At 28.0% G+C, this 16,245-nt stretch overlaps 3 protein-coding genes across 4 annotated transcripts in view; 1 reads left to right on the top strand and 2 right to left on the bottom strand.

Annotated features, from left to right (window-relative positions):
• Window positions 1–5,061, bottom strand: part of LOC107451970 (large ribosomal subunit protein P1) — an 8,603-nt gene extending 3,542 nt beyond the window's left edge. Inside the window, 1 exon segment of the mRNA XM_071182024.1 lies at window positions 4,838–5,061. Within this exon segment, the coding sequence (XP_071038125.1) occupies window positions 4,838–4,909 (72 nt within the window). The 5' untranslated portion in view covers window positions 4,910–5,061.
• Window positions 1–16,245, bottom strand: part of LOC107451959 (testicular acid phosphatase homolog) — a 539,537-nt gene that overhangs the window by 119,594 nt on the left and 403,698 nt on the right. The window lies entirely within an intron of this gene.
• LOC107456140 (thioredoxin domain-containing protein 5) overlaps window positions 5,377–16,245 on the top strand; it is a gene marked incomplete in the record, with an annotated part of 31,882 nt that continues 21,013 nt past the window's right edge. The window contains 5 exon segments of the mRNA XM_071182023.1: window positions 5,377–5,819; window positions 7,622–7,715; window positions 8,797–8,855; window positions 9,951–10,062; window positions 14,600–14,800. Coding sequence (XP_071038124.1) covers window positions 5,656–5,819; window positions 7,622–7,715; window positions 8,797–8,855; window positions 9,951–10,062; window positions 14,600–14,800 — 630 coding nt within the window.

Below are 16,245 nucleotides of genomic sequence, written 5' to 3'. Positions count from 1 at the left end.
ACCCATCTCATTGATCAAGAAGCAGTAAATCTTTAGTTACTTTACTTATTATATCTACTTATGCATAATTACTTATTATTTAATAATAAGGTATTTAAATTTCAATATTAATATATTTTTCATAAAACTATTGTTACACAATGTACTATTACTTTAATAAATGTTTAAAATCATAAAATAAATGTACAAACACAGCATCTAATATTGTTTTATTTTAATTAACAGAAAATTACTTTTGCGGGGGTCGATGGAGATTTCGAAGAATTATATAGGGGTCGATGATCAAAAAAGTTTGGCGACCCCTGCCCTAAGGGGTCCATGAGTTATATTTTGGGGGTCCGCTGACTACTCCTAATTTTTAAAACGTTTGGAAGCCTACCCATTGCTTGTAAAGCGAACTTGGGCAGCTATAATTCCGTTTGCTACAGTCTTTGCGAAGCGGGACTGTGACAATAAAAATATAACATATGCGAAGTGGGACTTTTTCACACTTGTGACAATAAAAATATAACATCGAAATCTATTGAATGCTGAACATGATATACACGTTGATTTGTCGAAAACCATCCCCCAATTAAATTTATTAATTAAGGAAAAGCAGCAGCAACCTTCACATTAAAAATTTTAATTTAAAAAATTTTGTATACTATTAGTATTAAAATAATAAAATTAAATGTTTTCTAAAAATTGATGTTTTTTGCAATTACTTTTTTCACAGGGGGGTCGTCCGTAACTTCTTAAAAAAATTAAAAAGGGGTCCATTATATCAAAAAGGTTAAGAAACACTGCTTTACAGGATTATCAAAGTGGTCACCCACATGCTCACTGACCGTTGCCAGTAATGTTCGATCTATGTGATTTACAGGGAACCGTGTCTAATGATCAATCCACTGTAGGACTAGAAATATATAATAAATGAAATACAAAATAACAGTGAAGATTAAAATCTTAACTAAACAGAGGGTAGACATCTAAACACCTTATAATCATTGAATTAATATCAGATTCAAATACAGCATGGGCCAATTCAGAGCTGAGGTTAAATATTTAAACACCGTTTGAAACCATGAAATGGAAATATTTCTGTAAACAGTATCAGTTTGAGCCAAAGGGATTAAAAAATAGACTTTAAGGCAGCTGCTTCAGAAATATTCTAGTTTATCTATTTCCAAGAATTTTTTTTTTAAAAGTTTCTACCAGATGATTATTTTGGTCTGAGTACCGATATAAGGTATCTTCCCAGTGGTTTGATTTTACCCAGAGGTTAAGGTAAAAATTTACATGATGGGACATCCTTCTCATTTTAAAGATATATTATGTTCTCACAAAAAATGATTTATAAGTTTTTAAATAATAAGAAATTGAGATAGAAATTACTTAAGCATACGAATATTACAAAAGCAACTAAGAGAGAGGGGATTTGTGATTTTCTTATTCTAGCTGGAAAGGGGAGGGATATTAGTAATGCTCATAAGTCATCAAAATCTAATTTTAAAAATTTAATAAAAAGACAAAATAAAACATTTAGCAAAAACATTACACAGGGAAAAGCTTAAAATGTGGTATAAAAGTTGAATTAGAAAGTAAATGTTAGAAAAAAAAAGATTCTTAAAGAATATTCTACTCAAAATGTTATAAAATGAATTAAAACTTAAATGCTACATTACATCTATTAAGTGGAATTTAATCTGATTAATGATAAAGCTTATAACAAATCTTAAAAACTTATGTGACTTTGAAGCTCCAAAATGATCTGACCAAGTTTAATAACAGACAAAATGGCAGACACATAAGTTCAATCTTAAGAAAGGAGTTGAGACATTTCATTCTTCTCTTTTTGTAATAAGCAAACTCATTTTTTAAATTATTTTCCAACATTGCATTAGTAGTATTTTTCTGTTCACATTTTTTTAGCAAAATAAAAATTCATATGAAATAAACATTTAGAAATTAAGTATAGGAATGGTGCATTTTAAGCAGAAAGAAGAAACCAGATTCTCTGAAAATGTTCCTTAAATTTTTATAAATCGTGAATAGTATTTATTTTTTAAGAGTTTAACTTTTTATTGTGGTTTGTCTTTTAAATAGAAATATTTAAAATATTAATGAAAGAAAATTAAATAAAAGGTAATGACACCAGGTGAAAAATATGAACTGACTCCTCAGGAAAGTAGACTGCCAAACGATTTACTTTTCAAAAGTTGAAAACATTTTGAGCGACCTCCGAAAGCTTCGTGTTGCGGACCAGACCCAATGTTAAAACTAAAACTGGGAGAGGGTATATAATCCCTATTTATCCTCGGACAAACCTCTGTTTTTCTTCCCCTTCAAATTTCCAAGTTTAAAATCCATTTGGTGCCTTGGCAGCAGTAGTTGTAGCGACAAATGACAATAAGGACCTCGTTACATATTTCAATGGCATGTAATAAGAAAGTGATTAAGAATTTATGAACAATAAATGCTCTAAAGTACAATGCCCAAAGTTTTTAAGCCCTAGGTTTCCAATTTTATCCTCAGGGAATGTTGAAGCTTTCTAGAGAAGTTTTGAGGTTAGTCAGAGTTCAGCGAATACTTGAAAAAATTAATAAACCTTTTACATTTATCAAAGCTTTCCTTTGATCATCATGAAAGAAATTTTATTGTCAATAATAAAATTAAATATATGGCATTAATTAAAAATATACACATTTATATACAGGGTGTTTCAGTTAAGCGTTTCAGAACTTCTAAGAGGGGTAGGGGGCATCCTGACAACTCGAAATCATATAGCAATGCGGGGTCGGAAATGCTTTCCTGATGCGGTAGATGGCGTTGTTCATAAGTTCTGACCGAGCTTTCCAGTGCATTGGCCTCCTCAGTCACCCGACCTATCATGCCTTGATTTTTATTTCTGGGGTCATATGAAAACACTGGTTTATGACACCCCTGTTGACAATGCTGATGCAAGAATCACAGTAGCTGCAGGAGAAATTTGAGATATGCCTGGAGTATTGCAGAATGTTCGGATGTCCATGCACCGGAGATGTGAGGTGTGCATTGTAGCCGGTGGCAGAAACTTCGAACACTTACTTTGACCCATGTGCCTTATGCTTTTTTCAATGTAAATATGCTTTTCCATGTGCCTTATGCTTTTTTCAATTAAATAATTAAAACGATTTTTCACTTACGGTCTCTTTTCTTTATGGTGCTTCTGTGTACGTCACCGCTTCAGGAAAGCATTTCCGACCCCACATTGCTATATGATTTCGAGTCGTCAGGATGCCCCCTACCCCTCTTAGAAGTTCTGAAACGCTTGACTGAGACACCCTGTATATTACAAAACCAATAGTTTCAAGCAAATAGTAAATTGTTTAATCTAAGAAGTCTAGAGATCTGTAAACTAAATTGAAAATAAATTAATATACCAGGCTTACAAAAAGATCACATACTAAGTGAAATAAACTGATTAAGATAACATTTCAAAAATATTTACATATTTATATGAATTTATTCACAGATCCATAAATTGGTAGATTAATATTGCTATATCAGTATCACACTTTTAAAGAATTGATAAACAAAGAAGGAAATTATGACTTTAAAATGAAAACAAATTCTTGTTTGAAATACCGATTGATGGGAGATGCAGAAGATGATGTTTAAATTATGTTTCAGAGTGATTGATTTTAAACTGTAAGAGTTTTTAAAGGCAGGTAAAAATTAAGAGAATGCTTATATATGCTACTTTATTATGTAATTAAAGTAATCAATAAAATCATAAAAAACAATTCATTGAATGATAAAGTTTTAAGCAAACTTTAAAATGAAGATTTCAACTGCTTTACACAAAAGTTTGTAGTCTTTTAAAAGGTATTATTAATTAGAATTGATTTTATAATCTTTTTGAATCATTTCTAGAGTCATGATAATATTCAACAGTGAAACTGTTCATTTGACAGCTCTGCATAAAATATTTAATAATGTAAATATGAAATTGCAAGATAATGATTTAAACTTAATAAAAGAAGAAAATTTTTATTGCTGCTTTAGTGGGAGAACTTCTTTTATCCAAACAAAATATAGACAGTTCATCAAAAAAAAATAATAATACTTTTCAAAGAGATAACAAAGTTTAAAACAATTCATTAGTCAGATAATTTGTGCTTTAATTTTTTGAGCATTCATCCAACCATTGAAGTAACTATTGCTAATAAATGTTTTGAATTTTACAATATTATATAATTATCTACTTACATGTTTAATTACTTTGTGTTTTGTATTATTGAAAAAAATACTTCACATTAAACGTATATTTATTACTAGGTAATTATAGCATTAAACCCTGGATGCATAATGTTATATAGAGGTAACATGTTAAACTTTTGGAAAGGTCTGGGTATCAAAAAATCGGTGTAACAGTGCAACATATATCATTATGATCCATTTTCATGTTTTATGATGATATATTCATGTTTGTAAGATTTTTTAAGACGTATTATTAAGGTAGTAACGGAATTTTGAGGGAAATATTTTTGATTGATTATCTCTTATTTCTCAATATATTAAACAGCCTGAGTAGTATAGAAAAAGAAAATTACTAGGTGGGCGGTGAAACCTGTTTATTTTGCAAAGTAGGCGGAGATTGAAAAAATGTTGGGAACTTATTTTTAAAGAGAAACGAGTCGAACAATTAAGTAAAGCGTAACAAGACGAATTAAGTCCAATAGCTAATTGGCATTTTATAAAAATAACTAGTGCACATTCTTAAGAATATTTTTTTACATAAGTATAATAAATTACCAAATTACAAATAAAAATAAATGAATTAAAAAAAAATTAATAGTAAAGCAATAGTTACAGTAATAGCTATTTCATCGTCTTGCAAAATAAGAGCAGAATATACACAAGCCAATTCGTCGTTTGACACCATTGTAGAATTTTATTCAAATGAGTTTTAAACGAAATATAGTAAATTATCGATCAACGTTTATTTAGATCCAAAATACGCAAATAACCTCCTGACACCTAATACCTTTAGTTTTTGTTCTTTTCGTTTTGTTCACAAGTATTAGAAATAGGTGCTCCACAAAAAAGTAATGAATATATCAGCTGCGCTGAACGGTTACAACTTAAGAGTTTTATCATTAAGATAAACATGAACCTTTTACGAACGAAAATATTTCGATTTTTAAAGCGTACTGTTAAATAGGGATACGTTTAGCTGTAAAAACGACTGTTCAAAAGTTTTTATATTTTTCAAAATGTATCTAAAAATAACTTTTATTATGAAATATCATCAACAAAAATAAAAACAACTAAAACAAATGCATGCCTGATTGAAAGTAAAATAAGAAAGCTGAATAAAAAAAAAGAAAATGTTTTTTTCCGGTTTATTGCATTTCAATGGAAAAAATAAACAAAGAATGACGTTTGTTTTTATTTGGCTTCTTGTTTCTTGTACCCTGCGCCGTCAAGATATTAAATTTCATTTATTAAATGGCATGCTACATTTTTTGATTGTTAATATTTTTAGAAAGGAAAAGAAGATTTAGTGTAAGTAATTTAGGGCGGTCTTTAACTTTTCCTTTTGAACAATGAAAGTATTACACGCGTAATATCAGAGGAGGAAACTTGAAATACAAAATCAACCGGCATATATTATTTTACTTAAACAAGATGTTTCAAGAAACTATGATCTCATTTTTATTAATTTTCTTGTTAGTAAATTTATGTTCTTGTAGCGATCTTTATAGTGATAAAGTTTTGAAGTATGATTCCGAAACGTTTAAGAAAAACATTGGGGGAAACATACCTCATTTTGTTAATTTCTTTGCACCATGGTGAGAAAATTATTCTTTGCTATTAATATAATAATCATAATCTGCCGTAATTTATATGATTTATGTAATTTTTTTATGAAATTTCTTGAAATATTGGCTTGTTATTTTATTTTTATAAACTAAATATTTTTTATTTTTTTAAATAATAATAAGATGTTCAGTTGTTTTAGATTTATTTTCTCTAATAAAACATGTACTTTATTGCTATATTTGTTCACTTTTGTTCTTATTGTTAAATGTATCATATTGTTAAATTTTTTCACAAATAAATGCAGCAAAATTTATCTAAACTTTTTCTGTTTCTTATTTTATTTTGTTTCATGAAAGTTTTTCAAGCAGATTTTGTAAATTGTGGCAGATTTTGTAACTTCTTTACTTTGGTATATGTATCTTAAATTTTTCTGATCCCATTTTAAATGTTATTTGTTTTTCCCTCTTTAAATTTAACTACAATCGTGCATATTCGCAACCAAATATGTTGCAACAACCAAATATACTTTATAAGTTCAATAATGCAATTTATTAAAATAAAGCTATTAAAAATATTCATTCTCTCTTATCTCTTTAAAAATTTATTTTGCCTTTATCATTGATTTTATTATTAAACATGCATGTTTAATTTAAAATGTAAGTGTTAAAAGTTAATATGAAAAATCTTAATTATATGTCAGTAATGTAAATTGCTAGCAAACCTCATATTTCTTTTACCTCGTATCATATTTTTATCTTTCTCTTATTTTTAAAAATATATTTTTTATATCTGTATTTTTTTTTCAAAAGATTTTGTATTTGAAGTTTATTAAAACGCGTATGAGATAAGTTAAAAAATTTATTTAAATATGTTCTACGTACATAATTTTTTTTCCTTCTAAGTCTGTTATAAAGTATTTTTATAACACAGAGATCTCTCACAAAATAAAAAAAGACAGGGTGCTTTATCAAAAACAAGGGCATTTCAGTTTTGAAGTTTTTTTTTTTCATATCTTGAAAATTATATCAGCTGTAGCTAGGTAGATTAGTTCCTCTCAATATGAAATTCAGAATATTTAAATATTTTAGATTAATTAAGCTTAAAAGTTATTTGTGGTAGTTTAATTAAGCTTAAAAATTGTTTGTGGTAGTTATGGTAATAAAAAGTTTCTGCAATTTCTTTCTTAAAGAGCATTTTTTTCTGAAAAAGGGGGACACATTTTTTTTAAAAAGTGCAAAGAAGGTGCAGATATTTCTGTAAAATGACAGGCAGGGTGGACCACTCTTCTAAAAATACTTAAGGAGAACACTGTAAAACATAGGGCATTTACCTATAATTTTAGAGCAAGCTTGATCAGCCTTTTTTGTAAATCATTTATTTCAAGATAAGATTTATATTAATTGGGTTTTTTTTTTTCTAAAAAAAAAATATGAATTCTCTATCTTAGCATGATTAGATTTTCAAAGACTAGCAAGAGAAACATTCCATATAAATATAAATTCATAAAAGTGAAAAATTTTTTGAAGCTAACATTTTATTCAGAAATTTTTCACGGAGAAGTTCTTTTAGTGATATTCATTGTATTTATTTTGTGCTAAATTATTGGTGATGAAATATGATTAAATAATATGTCAATATTTGTTATCAAAAAGGAAGAAAAAAATTTTTTACAAAATTTTATTTGAAATTAAAAAAAGATTAGTAGTTGCTTATGAATATTTTATTTTTCATGCTAGAGTATATTAGTTATATTAGCTACTTTTGTCAAAATAATCTTCATATTTTTTTATATTTAATTTATATATTTATGCATACTTTAATTGGTTTATAGGTGTGGCTATTGTAAACGTTTGAAGCCAGTATGGGATGAACTTGCTGAGAAATATAATAAGGATTCTAGTCAACAGGAAATTGTTATTGCAAAAGTAAATATCTCTATTTGATGTACAATATTTGAACAGGGATATTTTCAATTATTTCAAGTTTTTATGTTTGTTTTTAAATTTTATCTTACTACATACTGTTGTATTTTTATTTTCTCAGTTAATTTTAGAAAGAATTTTTAAGTAATTAATCATCCATGATTATTTTATGAACATTTTGTAAAATTTTTCTAATTTTATATATTGCTTTAATTGTTTTGAAAGATTACAATAACTTTTTCTTTATAAAACTTTTTAAAAAAATTACTTGAAAGGTTTGAAAATTTGTAGACAGTAGTTCTATTTATTAATATTTTTTCAAATGTAGCAATTAATTCCTTAGTAATGTTCCTTAGTGTAGTAAAACCTAAATACTTTTTTTTTTCGCAGAGTATAATAGATTTTTTTCTTTCACTTTCATGTTAAGAAGTAAAAATAATTTTTTTACAGAAATTTGATTAACAAGTTCAAGAATAGAAAAAGGCTTCTGACTGTGTTGCATTTTTCTTTACATTTGATCAGTTGAAAATAAATTGAATATGTGAGGTATTTGATAAAGATAGAAAAGCTTCAATAATTGTAAAATAAATGTTTATTATAAATTCTTAAAGTCAAGGACTTTTGTCATAAACTTCTTAATAAGTGTTTTTTTTTAATTATATGTAAATTTTATTTTATATCATAGTTTGAGAGTCTGCTTCAGTACCCTCCATATCTTAATATCACTTCTATTACTGTTATTTTGTTGCCATTTAAGCAGACCTAATGTATGCTTAAGATAAAAAACATGGATATTTTCTGTTAATGTAAACAGAAAACATCTGTTTCAATATTGTATCCAATTTGGATTTCATACATTGAATTTGAACATTGCAGGCTTCGTAGAGAGTACCGTTAGTTTAGTGTAAAAACAAATAAAAGAATATTCAATTATTTCTTGTCTTTTCAGAGTTTTTTTATTGAATTTTAGTTATGTGGTTTCATTGTGTATACTTGTATATGATTTTTTATAACTACATAATTTAGAATTATATAATTAATTTAGAATTATATATTATTTATTTATTTTTTTACAAAATTATAGGTTGATTGCACTGCAGAAACTCCTATTTGTGCTGAAGAAGATGTTTCGGGTTATCCATCGTAAGAACAATATAGTTTATTTTTTATTTATTTTTGAATATAAGCATAGCTTCCTTAGAAAAACTTCTTTATTCAATCTTAGGTTTTATGTTTATTTTGCAATTCTCTTTTAATTTGTAGATAAATGTGTTCTTATCTTGAGTTACAATTTGTAGTTAAATGTGTTCTCTTTTTGAGTAATAATTTATTGTTTTAAGTAAAAACACAGAGATGAAATTCTTTTCTCGTTTTTGTGTTACACAATGTTAAATTCATTTAACAAAAAATTTATTACTTTTCAGGGTAAAACTATTCAATTTTATCTTCTAATATTTAACCCTTTAATTTGTGCTAGATATTAATTGTTATTGCCGATCTTTCATGATCCTATACTAGTTAGATCGAATTTATGAGTTTATGAAACCTGGCAAAATCAAGCTCCAAATGCAGTGTTACAGAAACTTTTAAATATTGAAAAAAATTATCTGAATAGAATTTAATTTTTAAAGCAGTGTGTTTTTTTTTTTAACTATTTATTTTTTGAGCAGTAATTGCTATAGAATTTTTAAAATCTTGACTTTTTTTAGTTGTACAATAGTATGACATTAATCACTTTTGGTACTTCAAAAAACACTTTTGAACCTGCTGGATTTACGACAATTTTCATCTTCTCTATCTTCTATTTTTCAGCAATTACAGTAATTTCTACATGGTTTATAAAGTCATGGTAATGGTATCATGCTTTATAAAGTATTGTGACATGAATTTCCAGTTTTCAAAATAAATTTTTTAATGTATTTTTCACGAATCGCAAATTTCCACATTTTGCGTCTACTTTGTTACTGATTTAACAATTTTTTTTCTCGTCACAACTTGTAAAGAAGAGAAAATCAGGTTTCAGAAGGTTTCTGAATTTTAGAAATCCCGATTTTGTAGTGTTCCAAATTTTACGCCCTCGTAGTTATTCTGTATATTGTCATAAATAGCATCTGTTTTATTTATGTTACATAGGAATTTTTAGGTGCCCATAAAATCATAATCAAGTTTAGTTTATTTTTACATTTTAATATCTTGTAAATTCTTTGAAAGGTGTATTTAATACTCTGAATTTTTTAGGCTTATTTTCTATGACGTTGGAGAGAAAAAGGGTATAAAATACCAAGGAAAACGTGATTTATTAGGACTAGAAGAATTCATTTCAAATAACCTCAAGGAAGAAAAAAAATCAGTGAGTTCATAATACTTTTTATGTGTGGCTGATAACGAGTTGAGACTAATCAGCAAAAACCTACCCCATCCTTTTCATAATAGTTCACTTGTAAAAATTCTCTTATCCTTGAAAAAATTCTGCCACAGGGGCAGAATTTTTTCAAGCTATCTGCGACACAACTCTCTGGCACTAATATATTTCTGCAGGATACTTTTAATAATTACAAACATACATGTTACTTTTTTAAAATAACAAAAGCACTGTGTTTACAAAGATAAAAAAAACTATAATATTTTCCGTTTTAAAAATTGAACATGTAATAATTTTTTATTCTAATATTATGGGTGAAACTCTTCCATTTTGTTTGGGGGGGGGGGATGCACAAGAATTTTTTTTCCTTGCATTTTATAAATAATCATCACGATAAAAAAAATAATTAATCATGAAATCCTTAGAAAATTCCCGTAAAAAAGATCGAAGATGAAATGATGTGAATCTGACTCCTCAAATGCGTGTTTCGTTTCAAGATTAGGTTGATGTAATAAATCATATCGAATGAAAAATATCAGCTTTAAAAACTATGGAGAAATCAATAGCAATAACTGCCGAAAAATCGACAGAATTATTGCCTTAAAAAGTAAATACTCAAATGGGCGATTCGAATCTTCCATAGTGTTCGAAATATATCAGAAAATTGAAAAGCATCCTAAAAATCAATATCAATAACTGCTAAAAATACTATTGAAACATTACATCGATTTACGACACTATCAACGTAAATTGAGCGAGTCAAAAAGTAATTATCTAAATGCACAATTCAAATATTACATGTAAATTTCTGTAAAAAAGTATTTTTAATTTTTTAAACGAAAAATCTTTCCGCAAGAACTCTGTAACATTCTGTGACAATGTCGCCGTGTCGCTGCAATTCTGCCACGGGGCTCTTATCTTCGTAAAATGTTTTTTATTTTATTATTTATTGTTGTAGGGAGACTGGGTGAATTTGTGTTTTAACCAATTCATAAATAATAAAGAACAGAAATTAGCTAACTCTAAATATTTATTGAAAAAGACAAGACACCTATAAAATAAAACAAGAATAAAAAATATAAGAATTGGAAGAGGGGTTAAGGGTCTGTACTTGACGGCGGTTCTATAGCAGACTATCTTTTTTCATCTCTAGAGGCACTGAAATACTGGGCGAAAGAGGAAAGTTTGTCATATTGTCCATTTATTATACTAAGACCAAAAACAAATTTCGGTCCAAGTTCTTGTAATCATGATTACAAGTAATCAAAATATATGATTGCATGTAATCTTAATATTGGATTACAAGTAATGAGGATTATAGACTACAGTGAAACCTCCAGAAAACATCACTTCTGTGTATCGACCTTCTATTTATGATCACTTTTGGGAGGCACTAAATTTTTTTCATTGACTTTGTGTTGAAGAAAACCTTTAAGAAAGACCATTAAAACCTCACGGAGTGATCCGGCAATACTTCACATCAAATGCCAAAAAGGTCAAATATGGAAACACTAAAAAATATCAAAGCCAAAAATTTAACAAAGTATATAAGTAGATTTCGTTTACTTAGGTTCTGTAATCAACAACAGAAACAACACCACAATAGAAATTCAAAGAAGAATTACAATAACCAATAACTGTTTTAATGGAATTCGAAAATATATAAAATCTGATGTAATTCATAGAAAAACAAAAGTTTTATTATATAAACCTCTTATAAGATCAATTTTAACATATGCTTGTGAAACCTGGACCCGATCTTGTACGGATGAGGCTATGTTGGGTACCTTTGAGAGAAAGGTCTTGAGAAGTATTTTTGGAAGAATTCAAAAAAATGCTGTGTGGCTTAGAAGATCAAATTTAGAGCTATATCAATCATATAATGAACCTGACATTATTAACTTTATTAAATGACTAAGAATAAAATGGGCAGGACAAGTTATCAGAATGGACAAAGACGCTACCACAAAAAGAGTTCTTAATGCCAGACCAGTTGGCACGCGAAACGAAAAAGAGGCTGGCTGAATTTGAGATGGATAGATGGCCTGGAGAAAGACCTTATGGTCTTAAAGACAAAGAATTGGAGAACATTAGCAAAAAAAGGAACTTTTTGAAAAAACTTCTTGAGAAGGCCAAAGCCCACCCTGGGCTGTCGAGCCATGGATGATGATGATATAAGTAGATTAAAATGTATACAAAATATTTATGTGACGCTCTTATTTGGAGAGCTCTTTTTGACGATACAACCTCATGTTGCAGTCAGAGTGCACTAAAAATGCTGCTATCAATGATTTACTTTTAGAGTTGAAAGTAAAATTTGAAAAAAGAAAGTTATTTTAGGAGAAACAAGCAAACCTCTTCTCATCTTTTAAAGCTCACTAATTTTTGTGATATAAAATTTATATAATTCTTTATTTATGTAAAATATTTTATGAGCATAAAGTAGTTTATGCACATAATTATATCAGTTGATATCATTTTTACAGACACAAAATGTTATTCTTAGATTTATCTTTTCATGACACTAGCAGAAGTGGCATTTTCGCACCAACAAAATTACACTCAGAGATGCCAACTTGCTCCGGACAGCAAATATATATTTTAAAGTGGTAGTATATCAATTGTGAGTCTTGGTTTAATAAATTCAATTTTGTAGATTTTTATCCACTACTATTTCGAAATAATTCGTAGGTTTATATAATTCATCACTTCTTAGTTCTTATGTCATGTTATACCTTTTAAAAAGCAATTAAAAATAGTCAAATATTTGTAAATTTTACTTTGTAGTTATTACCGTTTTTTTAATTATTTTGGCTTGTCCGGAGCAGTTGGCATCTCTGTTACACTGACTAAAATTAAAAATGTTTGAGAAAAATCCTGTACCTTTGTTAATGTACCTTTGAAGTCAATGGAAGTAACTTCTTAGAGAGGCCAACCTCCATCATGCTTTTTCATGTAATTTATGTGTAGTGCATCTACCACTACAAAAATATAACTCCAATTCACTAGTGTGTAAGACAGGTTAACTCGATTCTATGATGGGTTACCTTTTCATAGATGAAGGTTGACATAGTTGATATCTGACATCCCCACATAGGTGACCCGGACATGATGTGAACACGCCTACCTTGATAGTAACTCAACCTTGAATGATCCACAATGGACAGTTGACTTGTGACTGTGACATTGTCCTTCTCACGCTGTTGCTTCTCAGTCTCGATCACACACAACGTATACACTCGACTGCTAAAGGCAACACAGAAGCGACTACTACCGTTAACTTAATACAGCTCTCACAATCAGCACTAAAAAAGTACGTTGATCTTAATCCAGCTCTTCCGGCTTCTCAGAAAACAGCAATGAATCAACTAGTGGAATCTGTTCATTGAATTCTATCACAGATATAATTCTGGTGGAGGAGTACTGTAGTGTATCTACCACTACAAAAATATAATTCCAATTCACTAGTATATAAGACGTGTTAAATCGATTCTATGCTTGGGTACCTTTTCATTGATGAAAGTTGACATAGTCGATATCTGACATCCTCACAGTATGTAAGGATGAATGTAACTAAAATACATGTAAATATGTATTTACCTAATGTATATGTAGGTAAATATGTACATACTTACATTTTAGTTACACGCCTATCTATACTTGTACTTGTATGCATAAAATTGCATATTGTAAGCATAAAATTTATGTACAAATGTATTATTTAATATTTATGTGCTAACGGTGTAGACATTTTTTACAAATTTAAGTTCAGAACAAATTTTAGAATTTAATTAGAATAACAGTCTTATCAGAGCTTGAATTTCAGAATTTTTTTTATATAAACTTATAGTTAAATTAATTAAAAACACACCTCAATCTCTTATTTCTACAATAATGTTTATGTAGTTTTACTTTAAATATGCAAAATATGCATTTTTTAACAAAAAAAAATCCTTGGTTTATCTCTTTCTTCACCCCTTGACATATCATTTCTTGATATAAAAATGATCTTCGATTGTACTGTAAGCAACAACTCGCAACGGAATGTTGACAGAGATGTCAACTGCTCCGGACACGCCAAAATAATTTTTTAAAAACAATAGATTACTACAAACTAAATTTTGTAAGTATTTGACTATTTTTGCTTGCTTTTAAAAGGTATAGCATTTCATAACTACTCTAAAATGGTGAATTATATAAGCCTATCAATTGTTTAGAAATAGTAATGCATAAAATTCTACTAAATTGAATTTATTAAACCAAGAATCACAATTGATAAACTACCACTTTAAAATATTTATTTGCTGTCCGGAGCAAGTTGGCATCTCTGTGTTGAAGACGTCTGAGACACGTATTCGTATTATAGTTTTGACATAAGAAACAAATAACATCTCCCAGGCGTCTTCGTTTATCAAGGGGTTAAACAGAATAAATTAAAATAATCTAATAGAAGATAATCAAATGATAGCAAATGTTCTAATTATGCTATCCTTTCTGTATCTTCCAAGTTTTTCTTTTATTTCAGATACCTCCTCCTAGCTTAAAAATGTCACCTGGAAGTGGTGCAATAGAGTTAACTGATGAAAATTTCCATCAAGTGGTAGATTATGGACTGCATTTTGTAAAATTCTTTGCTCCCTGGTGTGGTCATTGCCAGAGAATGGCCGGAACATGGGAAGAGCTTGCTATTTCATTGCAACATGACAAATCAATAAAAATTGCCAAGGTAAAATTTATTTCATTAACTTCATTTCTACCTTTTAAAAACTTATAATCTTTAATCTTGCTTGTCTTTAGTTTAAGATAATTAAGTTGAAAAGATTGTAAAGCAGCACTTTTAAAAGAAAAGAAAAGAAAAACATTATTTAATTAAATAGCATTAATAATTTTTTTATCGAAATAAAGTAATTCAGTTACTGATAAATACAAAATTAGTTAGCTCATTTTCTTGATTGCTGATATGAACTCAGATATTATCTGCAGAAACAACCAAAACATTTCAGAATCTCAAGAAAGAAAAATAAATTCAACACTTATAAAAAAAAATTCATATCCTTTGTTAATGTTGTTGAATTATTTGCTGGGCTGGAAAGGAAAACATAGGTTTCTTAAGCTCTTGCAATAGGCCAATATTATTGCTTGTTTTGTCATTAAATGAAACATTTTGTCACAATTTTGCACAATAGCAGGTAGTAGCAGAAACCCTGCTGTAATAATGAGAAGATTTGTTATCGTTTAACATACATTATTAACACTCGAAAGATTGAAACTTAGTATATACCTATATTGCCCAAAAGCAGTCAAAAATGACTGGATTGTGAAAGTATAACTATTGTGTAAATAAATTTGTTTGAAATTAATTTTTAACATTTTTTGTATTATTTACAGTTATGTAACAAGTTATTAGTAAATATTAACAGTAAAAAAAGTTATATGTTGTACAAAAAGTCACAAAATTCTAAGAAATTGTCATTACCATATATGGCAACGTTACTTTTAAAAAGTAACGAGTAAAAGTACAAGTATTTTTAAAAGAAGTAACGAGTAAAAAGTTCTTATTTTAAAAAGTAACGAGTAAAAGTGCAAGTACTAAACAAAGAAAGTAACGATTTAAAAGTACATTTCTAGGAAATCGAAAATTCAAAGTAACCTAAATTTTATTGAATAATATTCTTATGTTCTTTAATGTTTTTGCAAAATTGTTGTTATTTATTTAATTATTTCTAATTTTGAAAGTTATGGACATTAATTTATTTTTAAATTCGGAAGAATATTATAATATAATTTTATAATATAATCGTATAATATAACTTATAATATAATGAAAAACGTAATAACAAAGTCCAGCATTTTTTATTTAAAATTTATAAAATAAATGCATAAAACTCGAAAATGAATGAAAACAACTTGCTAATTAATATTTTTATTCATTTTGCAAAATAATTGCATTTCGAAAGTGGTGTCACTGAGTCTGCTGCGAGAATTTCTCAGACTGTGCTTAGCCACGCTGAATAAGCGCTCCACGGGAGGTCAAGGTATTTAAACACGAAGTTAGCTGTGAATGCATATATATTGCACATTAATTTTATAAATGAAAAAAACATAGCATTTTTTTTAAATTAAATTTTTTTTATTAGAAAGATTACCAAGTTTTAGAAAAAAGTAACGATT

The sequence above is a fragment of the Parasteatoda tepidariorum genome, chromosome 6 (genome assembly GCF_043381705.1).
Source record: "Parasteatoda tepidariorum isolate YZ-2023 chromosome 6, CAS_Ptep_4.0, whole genome shotgun sequence".
Lineage (NCBI taxonomy): Eukaryota > Metazoa > Arthropoda > Arachnida > Araneae > Theridiidae > Parasteatoda > Parasteatoda tepidariorum.
Note: the sequence above shows the minus strand (reverse complement) of the source record. Positions and strands in the feature narration are given on the sequence as shown.